This window comes from Meles meles, chromosome 5, assembly GCF_922984935.1.
Source record: "Meles meles chromosome 5, mMelMel3.1 paternal haplotype, whole genome shotgun sequence".
NCBI classification, from domain to species: domain Eukaryota; kingdom Metazoa; phylum Chordata; class Mammalia; order Carnivora; family Mustelidae; genus Meles; species Meles meles.
In genome coordinates, this window is record NC_060070.1 from 80,766,211 (window position 1) to 80,785,461 (window position 19,251).

General features: G+C 36.1%; 1 protein-coding gene across 5 annotated transcripts in view; it reads left to right on the forward strand.

The window, feature by feature from the left end:
* TBC1D32 (TBC1 domain family member 32) overlaps nt 1-19,251 on the forward strand; it is a 229,233-nt gene that overhangs the window by 57,583 nt on the left and 152,399 nt on the right. For 4 of the 5 annotated variants that reach the window (XM_046005958.1, XM_046005961.1, XM_046005960.1 and 1 more), the window contains 3 exons: nt 6,459-6,660; nt 7,227-7,309; nt 18,609-18,747. In XM_046005958.1, the coding sequence (XP_045861914.1) occupies nt 6,459-6,660; nt 7,227-7,309; nt 18,609-18,747 (424 nt within the window). The remainder of the gene's footprint in view (nt 1-6,458; nt 6,661-7,226; nt 7,310-18,608; nt 18,748-19,251) is intronic. The other variant, XM_046005963.1, reaches the window with a different exon arrangement.

Sequence of the window (19,251 nt, forward strand, 5' to 3'; positions counted from 1 at the left end):
ATTTTTTTCCCCCTAATTCCTTTAGGTATAAAGTTAAATTGTTTGATAGTTCCTATATCTTGAGAGAGTCGAGTATTGCTATGAACTTCTTCTTAGAACCACATTTATTGTATCCCAGATTTTGGTATGTTGTATTTCTGTTTTCATTTGTCTCTAGGTATTTTTACATCTTTGATTTCTTCCTTGACATAGTAGTTTGGCGACATGTTAATCTCCACATAATTATAGTTTTTCCACTTTCCTTTTGTAATTGATTTCTAGTTTCATACCTTTAGGGTTGGAAAAGATGCTTGATATTATTTAACTCTTATTCATTGACACTTGCTTTGTGGCCTAACGTGTTATCTGTCTTGGAGGATGTTCCATGTACACTTGAGAAGAAGGTGTATTCTGAATTTTGGATAGAATGCTGTATGTGTGCACATGTGCGTGTTTATATACATACATATGTATACATATACCCATGTATAGATCTGTTAAGTCCATCTGGTCAAATGCATTATTTAATCCAATTATTTCTTTATTGCTTTTCTGTCTAGATGATCTATAATAACTGCAATGTTAAAATCCCCTACTATTATTATATTACTGTCAGTTCTCTTCTTCAGTCTCTTAATATTTGCTTTATATGCTTTGGTGCTTCTATGTTGGGTTCATATATTTATGTTATCTCTTTCTGCTAGACTGACCCCTTTATCATTATGTAATACCCCCCTGTCATTTATATATATATAAATATATATATATAGTGTGGATTATGTCCATCTGCTGGCTTGAGCAAGACAGTTAGAAGGTGTAGAGAACAGGGCACACTTAGAGAGCTTTAGAAAGACAACAGGAAAATATGTTGAATGTATGTTTCCATGGACTTCTGTAATGGAACAGGAGAGTGCCTTGTCTGTATTCTGGCTTTAGGTTGGGAATAGGAGACTGGCCTGACAGTTCATGCTCGTGTTTCAGCTGGGAAATTGGGGAGTACTGCAACTCTCCACCTGGACTCAGCAGGTGCCACAAAAGCTCATGCCTGCTGTACCAGCAAGGTGGTGGTAGCCCTGCTAGCAGGCCATGTGGAGAATGCATCTGTAGCATCTACCATCCTCATTTGTCTCTGTCCCCTGCCCCTTTGGCCAGTGCCCCCACATTAGCAAATGAGTCTCCTTTACATACAGTCTAGGGGCCTTTCCAGACTACTGTTTCTTTGCTAGGTCTTGGAGGAGACCACAATCCCTCTAAGAGGGGAGTCTGCTTCTTTATAGCACTTTTAGACTCCCTGGTGTTAGCTTTTTTGGTTTTTCAAGCCAGGTGTTCTGTGGGTTTATTTCTCTGGTGTACATCCTAAGAGTGGGGTCCCAAATGTGGGGTACCAACCTTTTTCTCCTCTGGGAGATGCATTTGTGTGGTGAGATCCCTTCTTGTTGTGTGTTGCTATGTCATGAGTGGGTGTTTTTTGGGAGACTGTGTCTCTACTTCTCCTGTTTTGATATGGTCCTTTTATCCTTTGTTGTGAGAATCAGTTCATTAAATCTCTCTGCACAGGGAAATGTAGCTGTAGATTGGGTGTGTCGATGGGAGGAGGACTTTTCCTACCACTATCTTGGATCCCCCCCTTTAGGAGCTTGCTTTTTAAGTTTTTTATCGTCTAAGAAATTTCCTCAGTTTTATTTTCTAGCCCTTAGATTCAGATTGAGATTTGCATTTCTTAAGTTATATTTTTTCTATAAGAGAACATTCTTATTCTACTATCTTATTCTTGTTTCATGTTTCATGAGTTTAAGTTCTCTTAAGATCTACTATCTTGTTTCTTGTTTCATGTTTCATGAGTTTAAGTTCTCTTACAACCATGAAGATACAAAGTTCTCATTTTTCATTTTCTTTTTCCTTCCACATTGATTTTTTAATTTGTTTTCTTAGCTTTAGATTTTAGATTAGAGATTTCTTCAAATACTTAAAAGTCGGTAAATAGCTGTTTGAAAATGGGACCTCGTTACTTGTGGCCTTTGCTGTTGGGGAATCTGTTTGTTTGGATTTGTTTGGGGAACCTCTCATATCGGCCTCTGTAGTCTTTGTTCTGGTCAGATTCCATAGAGAAGGCTCCTATAGCTAGCTGCCTACAGAGAGTAAAAGCCTAGCAGGAAAAGATGACCGAGTGGAGAAAGTGGTTTTCAAGTTTTATTGTATAAGCTTTGATTTAACCCTGTGGTACTCTCAACTGTTCTTGATCTTTGCCTACTTTCCAAAAGATACATGGGGGTGGCTACATGGAATGTGGAAGGGAGGCTTGTCAGACTTCTTTTTAAGTTGACTTTTAGGTGGCAGCTCTTCTATTTTCAGTCCCACATCTACCCCTAATTCCAGAGATAGTTGCTACCACCAGTTGGACTTTTTTGAGAGCTTCTGTGAAATAAATTGTGTTGTGTTTTCTATATTGTGGCTGATCATTCAGTTTTTCCAGGTTCTGAGTTACTTCTTTTTTTCGACTTTCTAGATTCCAAAACATTGCTACAGTCACATCCTTTCTTTTTTCCTTGACAGCTGTAAAAGCCTTCTGAAAATTCCCTTCACTTTTGCATTTTAGTATGTCAAGAGGGTGTAGATGTGAACATATGTCAATCTACCATATTCAAACTGGAAGTCTTTTTCTATATAGTTAGCAATTCTTTTGTAAATGAAGAAGACTAACTTGTGTTTTGAGTTCTAAGGTTTCTTTTTATTGTTTATCACTTCCCTATTTCAGTGTTTTTTTTTTTTTTTGCTATATAGACATGCAGTTAGTTATGTAGTGAATTTTTCCCCAGTCATTAGTATTTCTAAGTTTTTAATTTTTTAAAATTATAAAAATTTTTTTATTATATTCAGTTAGCCAATTTATAGTACATTATTAGTTTTTGATGTGTTCAACAATTCATTAGTTTCCCTTACCTTGAACAGATTAGACAGATTACATTAAACAGATAAGACATTAACTATAAGTTTCTTTTGAATCACCATTGTGCTATGGTTGTTTCTGATTAATTATTTATATTGGTAAAAGACAGGAATCATCTCAAATTTCCAATAACAAGAGGCTGATTGATTAAATTCTGTTTGCACAAAGGAGCACTTAGCAGCTGTGCAATGGGAACATGGAATTTTTATATGTATTGCTGCAGAGTTATCTTCAGGATATCTAAGTGAACAAATGAAACACAAAAGGATGTTTTTGAATGCTACCTTTTATATAATAGGAGGGAATATGAATAAATAAAATACTAATATTTTTCAAAATGAGTGGTAAAAGGGTGAACTGAAAAGGAAGTTTTAGAGGAAGAGAGAAGAACATGTGGATAGGGAAGTAGAGATGGACGATATATGGGTTATACCTCCATTGTACCTAAATTTGACTTCAGAATCATGTAGCTGTTTTATATGCTAAATGTATTAGTTAAGTAAAAAAGAAAAATTCACATTTCAAAGAAATTCAGACAAATGGGAATAACTGAATTTAACCACCAAACAAGTTAGTGACCTAGCAATGCAGAGGAAAGAATTACCTCAAGTGACCTGATTTGAACATTTCTAGTGGGGTACATCATAAGGTTGAAAGAAAAGAAAAAATTCTTTTTTTTTTTTCTTTAAAGATTTTATTTATTTATTTGACAGAGATCACAAGTGGGCAGAGAGGCAGGCAGAGAGAGAGAGAGAGAGAGAGAGAGAGAGGAGAAAGCAGGCTCCCTGCTGAGCAGAGAGCCCGATGTGGGGCTCGAACCCAGGACCTTGGGATCATGACCTGAGCCGAAGGCAGAGGCTTTAACCCACTGAGCCACCCAGGCACCCCGAAAAGAAAAAATTCTTAAAGTAATCTTAAACTGCTATCAGTATGTTTTGAAACTATTATGAACATACTCTAAAATAAAGCAAATAAATAATGAGCATCATAAGGAATTAGAAAATAGAATTAAAGAAGTGAAACTTGAATTTTAAATTCATAATGGAAATATAAGTATTAATTTATTTTTCTCATGCTTTTCTCAGAACTACCACTAAAGAGACCTACAAGTAATGACAACCCCTTAGCAATGAGTTGGCACCCAGGTTTTGGTCTCTAAATATCTGAATTTTTGTTATTGTTGTTTTCAGGGTAGGACAGTGGTAAGATTTGCTATTCTTTTTTTTTTTTTTAATTTTTTTTTCCATTTTATTTATTTTTTCAGCATAACAGTATTCATTCTTTTTGCACAACACCCAGTGCTTGTTATTGTTGTTTTATCTTACAAAAGGAGGAAGGGATCCTTGAAGGTAGTTGTTTCTGGATTGGGCTGGGAAATATGCAAGGTGATCCCGAGATATCTCACCATTCTAGATAGTAAGGAAATTATCTAAGACTAAAGACATAGTGTCAAAAGTACCCCAGGCTACCAGAAGGGGCCTCTTACTGGTTTAAGGTAGATAATTTGAGGGTTAAAAAAATGACTTTAGGGGTACCTGGGTGGCTCAGTCTTCGGCTCGGATCATGATTCCGGAGTCCTGGGATTGAGCCCTGCATCGGGCTCCCCGCTTGGCAGGAAGCCTGCTTCTTCCTCTCGCACTCCCCCTGCCTGTGTTCTCTCTTCTGCTGTGTCTCTCTCTGTCAAATAAATAAATCTTAAAAAAAAAAAAAAAAGATTTTAATGATTGACATACATAAAGCAGACAAAAATGATTTTAAAAATACACTAAAATTAAAAAAAAAAACCCAAACCAAAAACCTTGTCAGTTACCCATTGAGGTTGTGAAGACACCAGCTCATCATTTTGCAAATTGATTAAAAATGTTCAGATTCTTTTTTTCAATTTCCTGTCAAACTCTATTTTTTTAAAAGTTTTTTTTTTTTATTGATTAGAGTGAATACTCAAGCATGAGTATGAGTGGGAGGGGCAGAGTTAGAGAGTGAGAGAGAATCTTAGGCTGAGTCTGTGCTGAGCTTGGAGCACAATGCAGGGCTCCATCTCCTGACCTGAGCTGAAACCAAGAGTTGGACACAACTGACTATGCCACCCAGGTGCCCCTGTACAAACTGTATTTTAATGTAACTCTTAAGTTACTGAGGATAAAGTTCTTTATAGAAAAAATTGAAAATCATCATTTGGTAACTCCTAATGAAATAGTTGATTTAGGAAATCATCATGAATTGGTGCTAAAACCATTAGGTGAAAGGCTTGATGTGGGGAGTACTTCCCACTGGAGAGTTCAGGCTCATACCATCTGACAGTTGATTTTTTAGTACTATTAAAAGTAGGACAACCAGATCTGTGTCTAATGAAATGATGCAGTAGAAGGTACACAATAGCAACCACTTATGAAGTTGTTCGGCCAAGAAAAAAGAAATTCAACTTTAAACCTCTAGATATAATTATCAATTTATAGGAAATATGGAAAAGTAGAGGAACACATTAAATGACAGCATGGTGAAGCAATTATGCAAATAAAGAATGGATAGGAAAAATACGTCACTTCTCCAAATTAATGGTATGGTTATAAAAGAAAAGAGGGGGCCTAAATGATCACAGTAACTTAATGTATTCTGTGGAACTTGTTTGAATTTTGATTTATGCAAATCTGTTATAAGAGCACCTAATCAGGAGAATCTTGATATGGGCGGATTATCAGATAATATTAAAAATTATAGTTTTGTTAGTTGGGGTGTTGGCATGTCACATAGAAACTTCAATCACCGCCTGACATTTAACCTATAATATTCCAGTAGAGGTGGGCAGAGGCAAAGGTCAGGGAATAGATAAAATAAGACTGGCAAAATGTTGTAACTGTGGAAGATGGGTGGAGGGATACATGGAGAGTCAGTGCCCTGTCCTATCCACAGCTAACTGTAAAGTGTGCTGCTCTGGAGCTAGATACGCTGGGTTTGAGTCCTGGCTCTGCTTCTTAATAGCTATATGATATTTTTCAAGTTATTTAACTCCTGTAAGCTTTAACTACATTACCTGTTTAAAAAATGAAGAATATATCTACTTCATAGGGTTAGTGTGAGGATTAAATGAGTTAATACATCTAAAATACTTAGAACAATGCCTGGAATATTAAGTATTTACTATAATTTTCTTATTATTACTATTAAAGTGTCCCAGCCTCTGAAATAAAGGAGCTATGTCCATTAATGACATGGAAACCTAGAATTATGTTTTAACTACAATCAAGTGAAGTTACATATGGCTCTGAGCCCATGATGTCTACAGCTTTTTAAGTGTATAATTTGGCTTTTTCCTATCTGTGTATTCCTTCCTCTTATCTCCTGAAAGTGCTCTCCTTATTAGACAGTTACCTATACATGTGTGGGAACAGGAATGTTGACATGTTAGAGAATAGCTAGAGAACTAAAGAGGAGCCGAGCAAATGCAGTTTGTGATATGGCTAGACTTTTTGGTAGTACTTTAAGAGGTTATGATTTATAACCTTGGAATCACTTTTAGTCTGTTGTGTTTTAGCCCTACAGGTGCTCATATAATTGCCCAATTTTCAAAAAAACTTCTTGATGAAGATATTTCTCTTTTTTCTGGATCGGAAATGTTGCCTGTGGTTAAAGGAGCTTTTATTTCTGTGTGTCGTCAAATATATGGTACATGTGAAGGCTTACAGGTGTTAATTCCTTATTGTTTGCATGAGTCTATAGCAAAGGCATGGAAGAAGGTAAGAAATTTCAATCTTTTATTCCTCTCTGCAAATCTTTATTTCAAATATAGTCACTATTGTCATGCAGTTTAAATCTTTTACTGGGGCAAATATGATTTTCTTAGCATCACAGTACTCTAGGGAACATAATGCTTTTTAATTTGGTACAGGATGACTTCACCTCATTTCCTACGAGGGCAAAGTTCTAGGACCAAACTGGCACTTCAAAGTCTTTTCTTCTGGTAGGAGAGACGTTAGATAATTATCTTTGTATAAACTGACATTCTTTTTCGGGAGCTATTTCTGAGTGATTTTTATGGACAGCTGGGGCTTTGTTTCGGACACTGGAGATCATAGTGTAGAAAGAGTCAAATGTAGTATGTTTCAGTACTAAGCCTTTTTTCCCCCACATTTATATACTTCATTTAAAAATACATTTAGAAAACATTTAATTAAAAACCAAATAACTTAAAATTTGAAGGTAATTTAATTTTAATTATATTAAGGATCAACTGTAAAAATGTATCATGAGATCTTATGAATAATGCTGTAAATAAAAAATAATGTTATCTGTTGTATTTTAGACAAGTTTGCTATCAGAAAGAATTCCTACTCCAGTAAAGGGTTTGGACTCTGTTTCTTCGATAAACCAGGAATCCCAAAACATGTAAGCACAATTGACTAAACTTAGCTGTTTTTCTACATTTGCTGAAATAATTTAAATGAGAATGTAATTGAATAGTATAGCAAAAATGTACCTGAAACTAATATCACACTGTACGTTAGTTAATTGGATTGAAATAAAAACTAAAAAAAGAAAATACAGGAAGGTAAATGTATATGTATAGGATTCAGGAAAATTACATGTGGGGGAACTTTAAAGATCATGTTATGCCTGTACCTTATATCTAGCATTACTTACTATACTTGCTTTAAGGGATATTTTAAGAAAAGTTAAAAAATAGCATTTCAGGTAGATACAGTTTAAAGAAGTCAAACAAAAAGCCTTTTTCATTTCCTTAACAGTGTAATGGTTTAACAAATAAGTTAATTCTTCTCTAAAAATCAGCTAAAATTTTTACTGATAGTTGTCACAAACTTAAATCCATTGCCATTTTGTGTGAGGGGGGAGAGGAAGGGAGAACATTTCTGCAATTTTTGAGGTAATTGTTAGATCTGTTTTCTTTTCTTTTCTTTTTTTAAAAAGATTTTATTTATGTATTTAAGAGAGAGAGGGAACACAGGAATGGAGATGGGTGGTGGGTGTGGCAGAGGGAGAAGCAGACTCCCCATTAAGTAGGAGGACTGACGTGGGCTCCATCCCAAGACCCTGAGACCATGATCTGAGGCTAAGGCAGCCGCTTAACTGACTGAGCCACCTGGGCACCCCAGATCTGTTTTCTTTGAAATCTTCTATGATTTGTCATTTTTCATTTCATTTTATGCATTCATTTTCTAATTCATTCCACTATATGTTGGACCAAGTGCTTTGACTTCTGGGGATACCTGTATGCCTTAAGAGCTTATTGTGTCGTGTAGAATAAATAAATACAACATGGCAATATAGTATGCTAAATTTATATCGTGGGGCCATGTGGGATCCATTGAGAGGCACCTTGTGGGGGAATCTTTCCATAAGAAGTTGTGGGGAAGGGGCGCCTGGGTGGCTCAGTGGGTTAAGCCGCTGCCTTCGGCTCAGGTCATGATCTCGGGGTCCTGGGATCGAGTCCCGCATCGGGCTCTCTGCTCAGCAGGGAGCCTGCTTCCCTTCCTCTCTCTCTGCCTGCCTCTCTTGTGATTTCTCTCTGTCAGATAAATAAATCTTAAAAAAAAAAAAAAAAAAAAAAAGAAGTTGTGGGGAAATCTTTCCATAAGAACTCCACTTTCCATAGAAGTTAAAGAGAATAGATATTAATTGACTAAATACTGAACATTATATCAGATGGAAGAAATAGTATGGTCAATAGACTAGAAGAGGGAACATGATTAATGTAGTTAATACATTTTACTCTCAGTGATATTTTTAGATTCTGAAGTTAAAGTGTGAAGGAGCTAATAAATTATATGCCACTCCTTCCCTCTGGAGTTCTGAACCAAGTAGTAATGATAAAGAAGTCAAACAAATCAAAACACTGAATAACAGAAGGGTCCTAAAATCTCAAGAATTAGATTTACCCTTTTGTCACATTGGCCTTGGACAGCTGTAGGCTTCCCTCTAAAGCAGAGCTTACAGAGGTCAAACTTAACTACATAGTAGAACAGAGCAGAATGTGTGTTTCCTTCAGGTTGCTGGATCACAAACACGTAGACTGAGAGAGAGGCATTGCTTAGCTAGGCATGCTGAGGTTATTCCGCCAATCTCCGGAGTCCCTTCTAGGGGAGGAGTTAATGATTAGGAGGGCCAAGCAGTGTTAAACTGGGGAATGTGCTTCATGTAGAAACTTGATTCTGGGGGAAAGGGAGGGTCTCTCAAAATATGATATTAAAGTTTTAGAAATAAAGGATTTTATAGAGTTTTTGATAATGTATAGAGTCAGAACTATTAATTTCATTTACATCATTAGAGTTCAGTTAGCTCATAGAGTTGAATGTCTCTTGTTCTTTTGTGTTAATTGGGAAGTCAGTATGAGATAGACATTACTTGCTTCTTCATAATTTGGTTAAACTTGAGTGTAAAACCATCTGTGTTAGTTAACTAGAGTATCCTAATGCCAGTACATAGCAGATTCCTAATATGTTTCTTTTCCTTTTTAAAAAAAATTCCAGTTTAATTAACATATAGTAAGTGTTATATTAGTTTAAGGTATTCAGTATAGTGATTTACCAATTCCATACATCACTCAGTACTCTGAGTAAATGTACTCTTAAATCCCTTCAGCTATTTCACCCATTACCCCACCCACCTCCCCTCTGGTAACTATCTGCTTGTTCTCTAGAGTTAAGAGTCTGCTTTTTGGTTTGTCCTTTTTCATTTGTTTTGTTTCTTAAATTCCACATATGAGCAAAATTACGTGGCATTTGTCTTTTTCCAACTTTCATATTTCACTTAGCATTATACTCTGTAATTCCATCCATGTTATTGCAAATAGCATGATTTAATTCTCTTTTATGGCTAAGTACTATTCCATTATGTGTGTGTGTGTGCACACATATGTATATATACACACACCACACACATGCACACTTATATACATACCACCTCTTCTTCATTCGTCTAATGATGGACACTTTAGCTGCTTGTCTGTTTAGTATTATAAATAATGCTGCTATAAACATAGGGTATATATCTTTTTAAATTAGTGTTTTTGTGTTTTTTGGGTAAATACCTAGTAGTGGAATTAAGAGAATCTTTTTTTGTTTGTTTCCTTCCCTACTTTTCCCCTCTTCTCTTACTGTTTCTCCCTACTTATGTTTTTCTGTTCATTTCTTCCTGTTCAGTTTGTTTTTTATTTTTATGGTCATATTTTAAATAAATATTGTATTGGAATTTTGAGGCTCCTGTCAGTGATGATGTAAATATCACAGATAGAACTAAAGAACTAAAAAATAAATTGATCATGTGCTCATTTCTAGAAATGAGGCTCTGTCTGTGGTTTCCCGTTGCCCTAGGCTTATGGCTTGTCAAAGCCCCACTTTTAGAGCCTGAGTTATACATACAGAAGCATTTCATTATATGTAATACTATTTTATTTTATTTTAATTAACATATGTTATTTGTTTCAAGGGTATAGTCTGTGATTCATCAATTTTACACAATTCACAGTGCTCACCATAGCACATACCCTCCCCAGTGTCCATCACCCAGCCACCCCATCCCTCCCGCCCCCCTCCACTCCAGCAACCCTCATTTTGTTTCCTGAGACTAAGAGTCTCTTATAGTTTGTCTCCCTCTCTGGTTTCATCTTGTTTCATTTTTCCCTCCCTTCCCCTGTGATCCTCTGTCTTGTTTCTCAAATTCCTCATATCAGTGAGATCATCTGATAATTGTCTTTCTCAGATTGACTTATTTCACTTAGCATAATACCCTCTTGTTCCATCCATATCGTCACAAATGGCGATTTCATTTTTGAAATGGAAAAAAAAAATTCATTTTTGATGGCTATGTAATATTCCACTGTGTATATATATACCACATCTTCTTTATCCATTCATCTGTTGATGGACTCCTAGGCTCTTTCCATAGATTGGGTATTGTAAACATTGCTGCTGTAAACATTGGGGTGCATGTGCCCCTTCATATCACTACCTTTGTATCTTTGTGGTAAATACCCAATAGTGCAATTACTGGGTCGTAGGGTTGTTCTATTTTCAACTCTTTGAGGAACCTCCATATTGTTTTCCAGAGTGGCCACACTAGCTTGCATTCCCACCAACAGTGTAGGAGGGTTCCCTTTCTCTTCACCTTTCTCTGCATCCTTGCCACACCTGTAGTTTCCTGACTTGTTAATTTTAGCCATTCTGACTAGTGGTATCTCATTGAGGTCTTGATTTGTATTTCCTTGATGCCAAACGATGTTGAGCACTTTTTCATGTGTCCGTTGGTCATTTGGATGTCGTCTTTGCAGAAATGTCTGTTCATGTCCTCTGCCCATTTCTTGATTGGATTATTTGTTCTTTGGCTGTTGAGTTTGATAAGTTCATTATAGATTTGGATACTTTGGATACTAACCCTTTATCTGATATGTCATTTGCAAATGTCTTCTCCCATTCTGTCAGTTGTCTTTTGGTTTTGTTGATTGTTTCCTTTGCTGTGTAAAAGCTTTTTATCTTGATGAAGTCCCAGTTGTTCGTTTTTGCCCTTGCTTCCCTTGTCTTTAGTGATGTGTCTAGGAAAAAGTTGTTGGAGCTGAGGTCAAAGAGGTTGCTGCCTGTGTTCTCCTCAAGGATTTTGATGAATTCTTGTCTCATGTTCAGGTCTTTCTTCTATTTTGAGTCTGTTTTTGTGTGTGGTCTAAGGAAGTGGTCCAGTTTCATTCTGCATGTGGCTGTCCCAATTTCTGCAACATCATTTGTTGAAGAGATCACCTTTTTTCCATTGGACATTCTTTCCTGCTTTGTTGAAGTTTGGTTTACCATAGATTTGATGGTCCATTTCTGGGCTCTCTAGTCTGTTCCATTGATCTGTGTGTCTGTTTTTGTGCCAGTACCATACTGTCTTGATGATGACAACTTTGTAATAGAACTTGAAGTCTGGAATTGTGATGCTGCCATCTTTGGTTTTCTTTTTCAGTATTCTTCTGGATGTTTGGGGTCTTTTCTAGTTCCAATTTTAAGATTATTTATTCCATTTCTTTGAAAAAAGTTGGTGGTATTTTGGTAGGGATTGCATTAAACACATAGATTGCTCTAGGTAGCATAGACATTGTCACAATATTTGTTCTTCCAACCCATGAACATGGAACGTTTTCCCATTTCTTTGTGTCTTCCTCAATTTCTTTCATGACTATTCTATAGTTTTCTGACTACAGATTCTTTGCCTCTTTGGTTAGATTTATTCCTAGGTATATTACAGTTTTAGGTGCAGTTGTAAATGGAATTGACTCCTTAATTTCTTTTTTCTGTTCTGTTGTTATATAGAAATACAACTGATTTCTGTGCATTGATTTTATATCCTGATACTTTACTGAGTTCCTGAATTCCTGTATGAGTTCTAGTGTTTTGGAGTGGAGTCTTTTGGATTTTCCATGTGAAGTATCATATCGTCTATAAAGATTGAGAGTTTGACTTCTTCTTTGCTGATTTGGTGCCTTTTATTTGTTTTTGTTGTGTGATTGCTGAGGCTAGGACTTCTAGTACTATGTTGAATAGCAGTGGTGAAAGTGGACATTCCTACTGTGTTCCTGACCTTAGGGGAAAATCTCTGTTTTTCCCCATTGAGAGTGGTATTTGCTTAGGCTTTTCATAGATGGCTTTTGTGATATTAAGGTACGTACCCACTGTCCCTACACTGTGAAGAATTTTCATAAGAAAGGGTGCTGTACTTGGTCAAATGTTTTCTCAGCATCTATTGAGAGTATCATATGGTTCTTGTTCTTTCTTTTATTAGTATATTGTATAACATTGATTGATTTGTGGATGTTGAACCATCCTTGCAGCCAGTAATAAATCCCATGTGGTTGTGGTGAGTAATCCTTTTAATGTACTGTTGGATCCTATTGACTAGTATTTTGGTGAGAATTTTTGCATCTGTGTTCATCAGGATATTGGTCTGTAATTCTCCTTTTTTGTTGTTGTTGTTAAAGATTTTATTAATTTATTTGATAGACAGAGATCACAAGTAGGCAGAGAGGCAGGCAGAGAGAGAGGAAGGGAGGCAGACTCCCTGCCGAGCAGAGAGCCTGATGTGGGGCTCGATCCCAGGACCCTGAGATCATGACCTCTGCCAAAGGCAGAGGCTTAACCCACTGAGCCACCCAGGTGCCCCTGTAATTCTACATTTTGATGGGGTCTTTGTCTGGTTTTGGGATCAAGGTCTGTAGGACTCATAAAATGAGTTTGGAAGTTTTCCTTCCATTTCTGTTTTTTGGAACACTTGCAAGAGAATAGGTATTAATTCTTCTTTAAATGTTTGTTAGAATTCTCCTGGGAAGCCATCTGACCCTGAGCTCTTGTTTCTTGAGAGATTTTTAAAGACTGCTTCAATTTCTTTACTGGTTATAGGTTTGTTCAGGTTTTCAATTTCTTCCTGATTCAGTTTTGGTAGTTTATATGTCTCTAGGAATGCATCCATTTCTTCCGTATTGCCTAATATGCTGGCGTATAGTTGCTCATAATATGTTTTTGTTATTGTTTGTATTTCTTTAGTGTTGGTTGTGATCTTTCCTCTTTCATTCATGATTTTATCAATTTGGGTCCTTTCCTTTTTGATAAGTCTGGCCATGGGTTTATCAGTCTTATTCTCTCAAAGAACCAGTTCCTACTTTCGCTGATCTGTTCTACTGTTGTTTTGGTTTCATTTCATTGATATCTGTCACGATCTTTATTATTTCTCTTGTCCTGCTGGGGTTAGGCTTTATTTGTTGTTCTTTCACCAGCTTCTTTAGGTGCAGGGTTAGGTTGTGTAATTGAGACCTTTCTTGTTTCTTGAGAAAGGCTTGTATTGCAATGTATTTTCCTCTTAGGATTGCCTTTGCTGCATTCCCAAGATTTTGGACAGTTGTGTTTGCATATTCATTTGTTTCCATGAATTTTTAGGCATTCTTCTTTAATTTCCTGGTTGACCCATTCATTCTTTAGTAGGATGCTCTTTGTCCTCCATGTATTTGAGTTCTTTCCAACTTTCTTCTTGTGTTTGTGTTCTAGTTTGAAAGCGTTGTGGTCCAAAAATATTCAGGGAATGATCCCAATGTTTTGGTACCAGTTGAGACCTAATTTGTGACCCAGGATGTGATCTATTCTGGAGAATTTTACATGTACACTAGCAAAGAATGTGTATTCTGTAGCTTTGAGATGGAATGTTCTGAATATATCTGTGACTTCCATCTGGTCCAGTGTATCATTTAAAGCCTTATTTCCTTGTTGATCTTTTGCTTAGATGATCTGTCTATTTCAGTGAGGTGGTGTTAAATTACCCTACTATTATTTTATTGTTGTTGATGTGTTTCTTTGATTTTGTTTTTTTTTTTTTTTTGTTCTTTTTTTTGTTCTTTTTTTGTTTTTTTTTTTTTATTTTGTTATTAACTGGCTTATATAATTGGCTACGCCCATGTTAGGGGCATAGATATTTAAAATGGTAAGATCTTCTTGTTGGACAGACTCCTTAAATATGATATAGTGTTCTTCCTCATCTCTTACTATAGTTTTGGTTTAAAATCTAATGTGTCTGATATAAGGATTGCTACCCCATCTCTCTTTTGATGTACATTAGCATGGTAAATGGTTTACCATCCCCTCACTTTCAATATTGAGGTGTCTTTGGGTCTAAAATGAGTCTCTTACAGATAGTGTATTGATGGGTCTTGTTTTTTAATCCAATCTGATACCCTCTGTCTTTTGATTGGGACATTTATCCCATTTATATTCACGGTAACTATTAAAAGATATGAATTTAGTGTCCTTGCATTCCCTATAAGGTGACTGTTAGTGTATATTATCTCTGTTCCTTTATGATCTGTGTTACTTTTGGGCTCTCTCTTTGTTTAGACGACCCCTTTCAGTATTTCCTATAGGGCTGACTTGGTGTTCGCAAATCTTTTAGTTTTTTTTTTTTTTTTTTTTTTCCTTTGGTCCTGGAAGCTTTTTTTTTCTCCTTCTGTTTTTTTTTTTTTTCCCTCTTTTTTTCTCTCCTTCTATAACCAGCCTAGCTGGATATAGTATTCTTGGGTGCATATTTTTCTCATTTAGTGAATATATCATGCCGGTTCTTTCTGGCCTGCCAGATGTCTGTGGATAGGTCGTCTGTCAGTCTAATGTTTCTACTGTTGTAGGTTGCAGACTTCTTGTCCTGAGGGGCTTTCAGGATTTTCTCTTTGTTTCTGAGACTTGTAAGTTTTACTATTATATGATGGGGTGTTGATCTATTTTTATTGATTTTGAGAGGGGTTCTCTGTGCCTCTTGGATTTTGATGTCTGCTTCCTTCCTCAAATTAGGGAAGTTTTCCACTATAATTTGCTCCAGTATTCCCCCCCCCCCCGTTTTTCTTCTTCTTCTTGGATCCCAATTATTCTAATACTGTTTTGTCTTATGGTTTCACTTATCTCTCAAATCTCCCCTCATGGTTCACTTCTCTTTCATCTCAGCTTCTTTATTCTCCATCATTTGTTGTTCTATATCATTTATCCTGCAGTTAGTGCCTCCATTTTTTATTGCATGTCGTTAATAGCCTTTTTGATTTCAACTTGGTTAGATTTTAGTTCTTTTATATCTTCAGAAGGGGATTCTTTAGTATCTTTTATGCTTTTTTCAAGCCCAACTATTATCTTTATAATTGTTATTATGAACTCTAGATTCTACATCTTACTAATGGCCATATTGATTAGGTCCCTGCCAGTTGGTCCTGCCTCTTGTTCTCTTTTTTTTTTCTGAGGTGAGCTTTTTCATTTGTCACTTTGTCCAGAGAAGAATAGATAAATGAGAGAATAAAATGCTAAAAGGGTAACAACAGGCCCAGAAAAATACACACTAAACAAGAGATCCAAAATCGGGGCAAAAAGAAAGGAAAAAAAAAAAAAAAGAATATGATAATACTGGGGAATAGAACGTAGCCATACACTAGATTTTGGGCGTATGTTACTCTGTTAGAAAAAGCTGCTTCCCAAAAGTTTAAAGAAAGAAAAAAAAAATATATATATATATATACACAAAAAAAAAAATAAGGGAAAATGCGATGAAGGGATGGAATATTGCCATAAAAATGAAAAAAAAAGATTTTAGAAAAGGAACTGATAAAATAGGTTGGTTCAAAAAGGAATGAAAAAAATTTAAAAAATAAGAGAGAATGTGATCAGGTGGGAAACTTGAACAAATCCATACACTAAATTTAAGGTATATTTTGGTCTGTTAGAAGAATCTGTATCCCAAATCTTTGAAGCAAGAAAAAATTATGTATATACAAAAAATAAGGTTAAATACAGTAAAGAAATAAAATATGACTGTAACAATGAAAAATTAAAAAGAGTTTAAAAAAGGAATTGATAAGATGTTGGTTGAAAAAGGAAAGAAGAAAAATTAAATGAAACCTAGAAAAAGATAAAATAAAATTTAAAAAATTAACTTCAAAAGACTAAAGGATCATAGGAAAAAAGTCATGAATTCTATGTGCTGTATTCCCCTAGTGCTGAAGTTTTGCGGTTATCATTGGTGGGTAAACTTGGTCTTGGCTGCATTTTCTTGCTGATCTTCTGGGGAGGGGCTTGTTGCGTTGATTCTTAATGTCTTTGCCCTAGGTGGAACTGCACTGCCCTTGGTAGGGGCCAGGCTTACTAATCTGCTTGGGGTTGCTCTTGGTAGCTTTTGTTTCCAGAAAGCTTTCCATATAGCTTTGGAGAATGAGAATAAAAATGGCGGCCTCCCTGTCTCTGGCCCTGCTGTCAATCTAATGTTTCTACCATTCTAGGCTGTAGACTTCTTGTCCTGAAGGGTTTTCAGGATTTTCTCTTTGTCTCTGAGACTTGTAAGTTTTACTATTATCTCTGGTCCTGGAGGAGACAAGAACTTGGGCCCCACTCCTTGCTGAACCCTTTGAGAGAAGCAGTCAGTCATTCCTGTCTCCTTGATCTCCCACCTCACTGGGTGCTCACCTGGCCTTTTACCCAGCGTTTCTGTCTCTGGCACATGCCATAGTTTGGAGTTTCCAAACCAAGCAGATTCTTGTGATGTGCTCCTATGCTGATCCTCCCTGGGGAGGAAGGGGAGTGTCCCTTGATCTGCCGCTTGTTGGGTCCCTGCTCGAATAGTAGTGGCCCAACTGTTGTGCTGATCACGGTTTAACGCATCCCCAAGCTGTGAGCCCATTAGTTGGCTCTGTCTTTGCAGCCGGCTTCCCCACTCTGATACTTGAGAGCTCTGCCACACTTAGGCACCCATGGTCTTTCTGTGACCTTTAGGGTCCTGAGACCACACTGTCCCAGCGAAGGTTCCACTCCCTGCTTAGCCACTGCCTACCCCTGTGTCTGTCTTCCCAAATATCACCTTGGATTTACTTCTCTGCACGTCCTATCCTCCAGAAAGTGGTTACTTTTCTGTTCATGGAATTGCTGCTACTCTTTTCTTATGGTCTCCTGTTGAGTTTATAGGTGTTCAGAATGGTTTGATAACTATCTAGCTGAATTCCTGGGACCAGATGAATTTTAGGTCTCTTATTCCTCTGCCATCTTGCTCCTCCCCTCTCTCACATTTTCTCTATATGTAATATTTTTTACGTATGTAAATTTTAATTTAATTCAGTTAAATATATATTATTTTTATTAGTCTTATCCAGTCTTAGGTCTTAAGCAGTGAGCCTAGCACTAGTCTTGTGTCTCAGAGGTAATTCCGTTAGTCCTTTATATCCTACTGGAACAATAAATTTGGTTTCTGTTGCCTGCATTTACATTAAAAGTAGAGTTCTATTTCTTTGTATTTCTGTTCTCTGTCCATAGTGGAATTTGTTATTTAAACATGGTTATATCTTTGGCTATTGCTTTGTGTTATTGGTATAGAGGGATAGATGTCAAAACATGAACTAATTATTCAATTTTAAATTTCACATTTCTTTACAATCCTTTTCAAAACAGACTTCTGATACTTTCTTGGGGGAAAATGGCATTCATCTCCATACTCACAATTTCACTAATACATGTAGATATTGTTTTTTTGCCTATTTTTGTGTGCAAAGTTTCTTTCCAGACAACTAGGACTATCGAGTACATAGTACATTTTCTCCTTTTGGTACCTCCAAATGAAGTGCTCATATCCCCTCCTACATTTCTGTATTTCCTGCTCTGACTCTCCTATTAACTATGTCTTCTGAATGTTTCAGAATTTTTCTCAAGAGAATGTTACTGTCATTCCTTTTAAAAGTGTTTTGAGGAAAAAAATGTCATTCTCTAAAAGTAAAATTAAAAACCTATGAAAATAAAGGTACTGTTCCTAATATGCCTTATAAAGTTGAAAGACAGATACTCTGTAATGAAAAGAAAGTATGGAAATAATGGAGAGTTGGGACTTGGGGATTCATGCACAGCAGAATTATGGTAGGAGAAGAGAATGAAATTAAAGTGAAGATGAGAGAAACTAGCTGTAATAAAAATGCTGACACCTGTAGTTAACATTTGATTAAAGTGAAAGAAAATTATTGGGATGAAAATATAATAATAAAAACTCACTCTCATGGAAACCATACTTTTTATTTATCTTACTTCTTAAACTGCATACTTAGCCATCAGTATGTACTCTCTAAGTTTATTAGTAGTATTAAGCTGAAATTACTTTCTTTTCAGTTTTGAGTGTAATAATGAAATGCATACCTTTCTTTTACCTGTTTCAGTATGGCTTGGGAAGAGAATTTATTAGATGATTTACTAAATTTTGCTGCCACTCCCAAAGGACTACTCTTTCTTCAAAGAACAGGTGCCATCAATGAATGTGTGACATTTATGTTCAACCGATATGCAAAAAAATTACAGGTATGAATTACCATCTGCCATAGGCAAAAAGAATTTTTGTTGTTGTAAAAGCTATTAAGAACATCATTCTGTCTTCTCTGCAGAAGAGGTTATTGAACCTCAATTAAAAAGCCATATAGCATTGTAATATTTAACTTGATATTTTTTCAGGAAAGCATTAGAGTTGATGTTGGTATCTATGGATGTGTTTACAGGATGGGAAGCAACCAGATGGAATTGAAAAAATACATTTAACCATCCAGATGTGTTATAAATATAATAAACATTTGGTTACACTAAACTGGATGGAATTTCAGGAAGGGGAGAAACCTCATTGGGCTTAAATGTACATGTTAATAAGAATTTAGTCCTCACATTAAAAAAAAATATTTATAGAGGGATTTTACTGATACTATTAAAATGTTGAGTATAATTTAGTCCTTTCTCAGAAGTTCATTGAGGTGTATTCTGCTTCTTGCTGTGATAGCATAAACATCCCTGAACTTCTTGGCTTTTTGGATCATA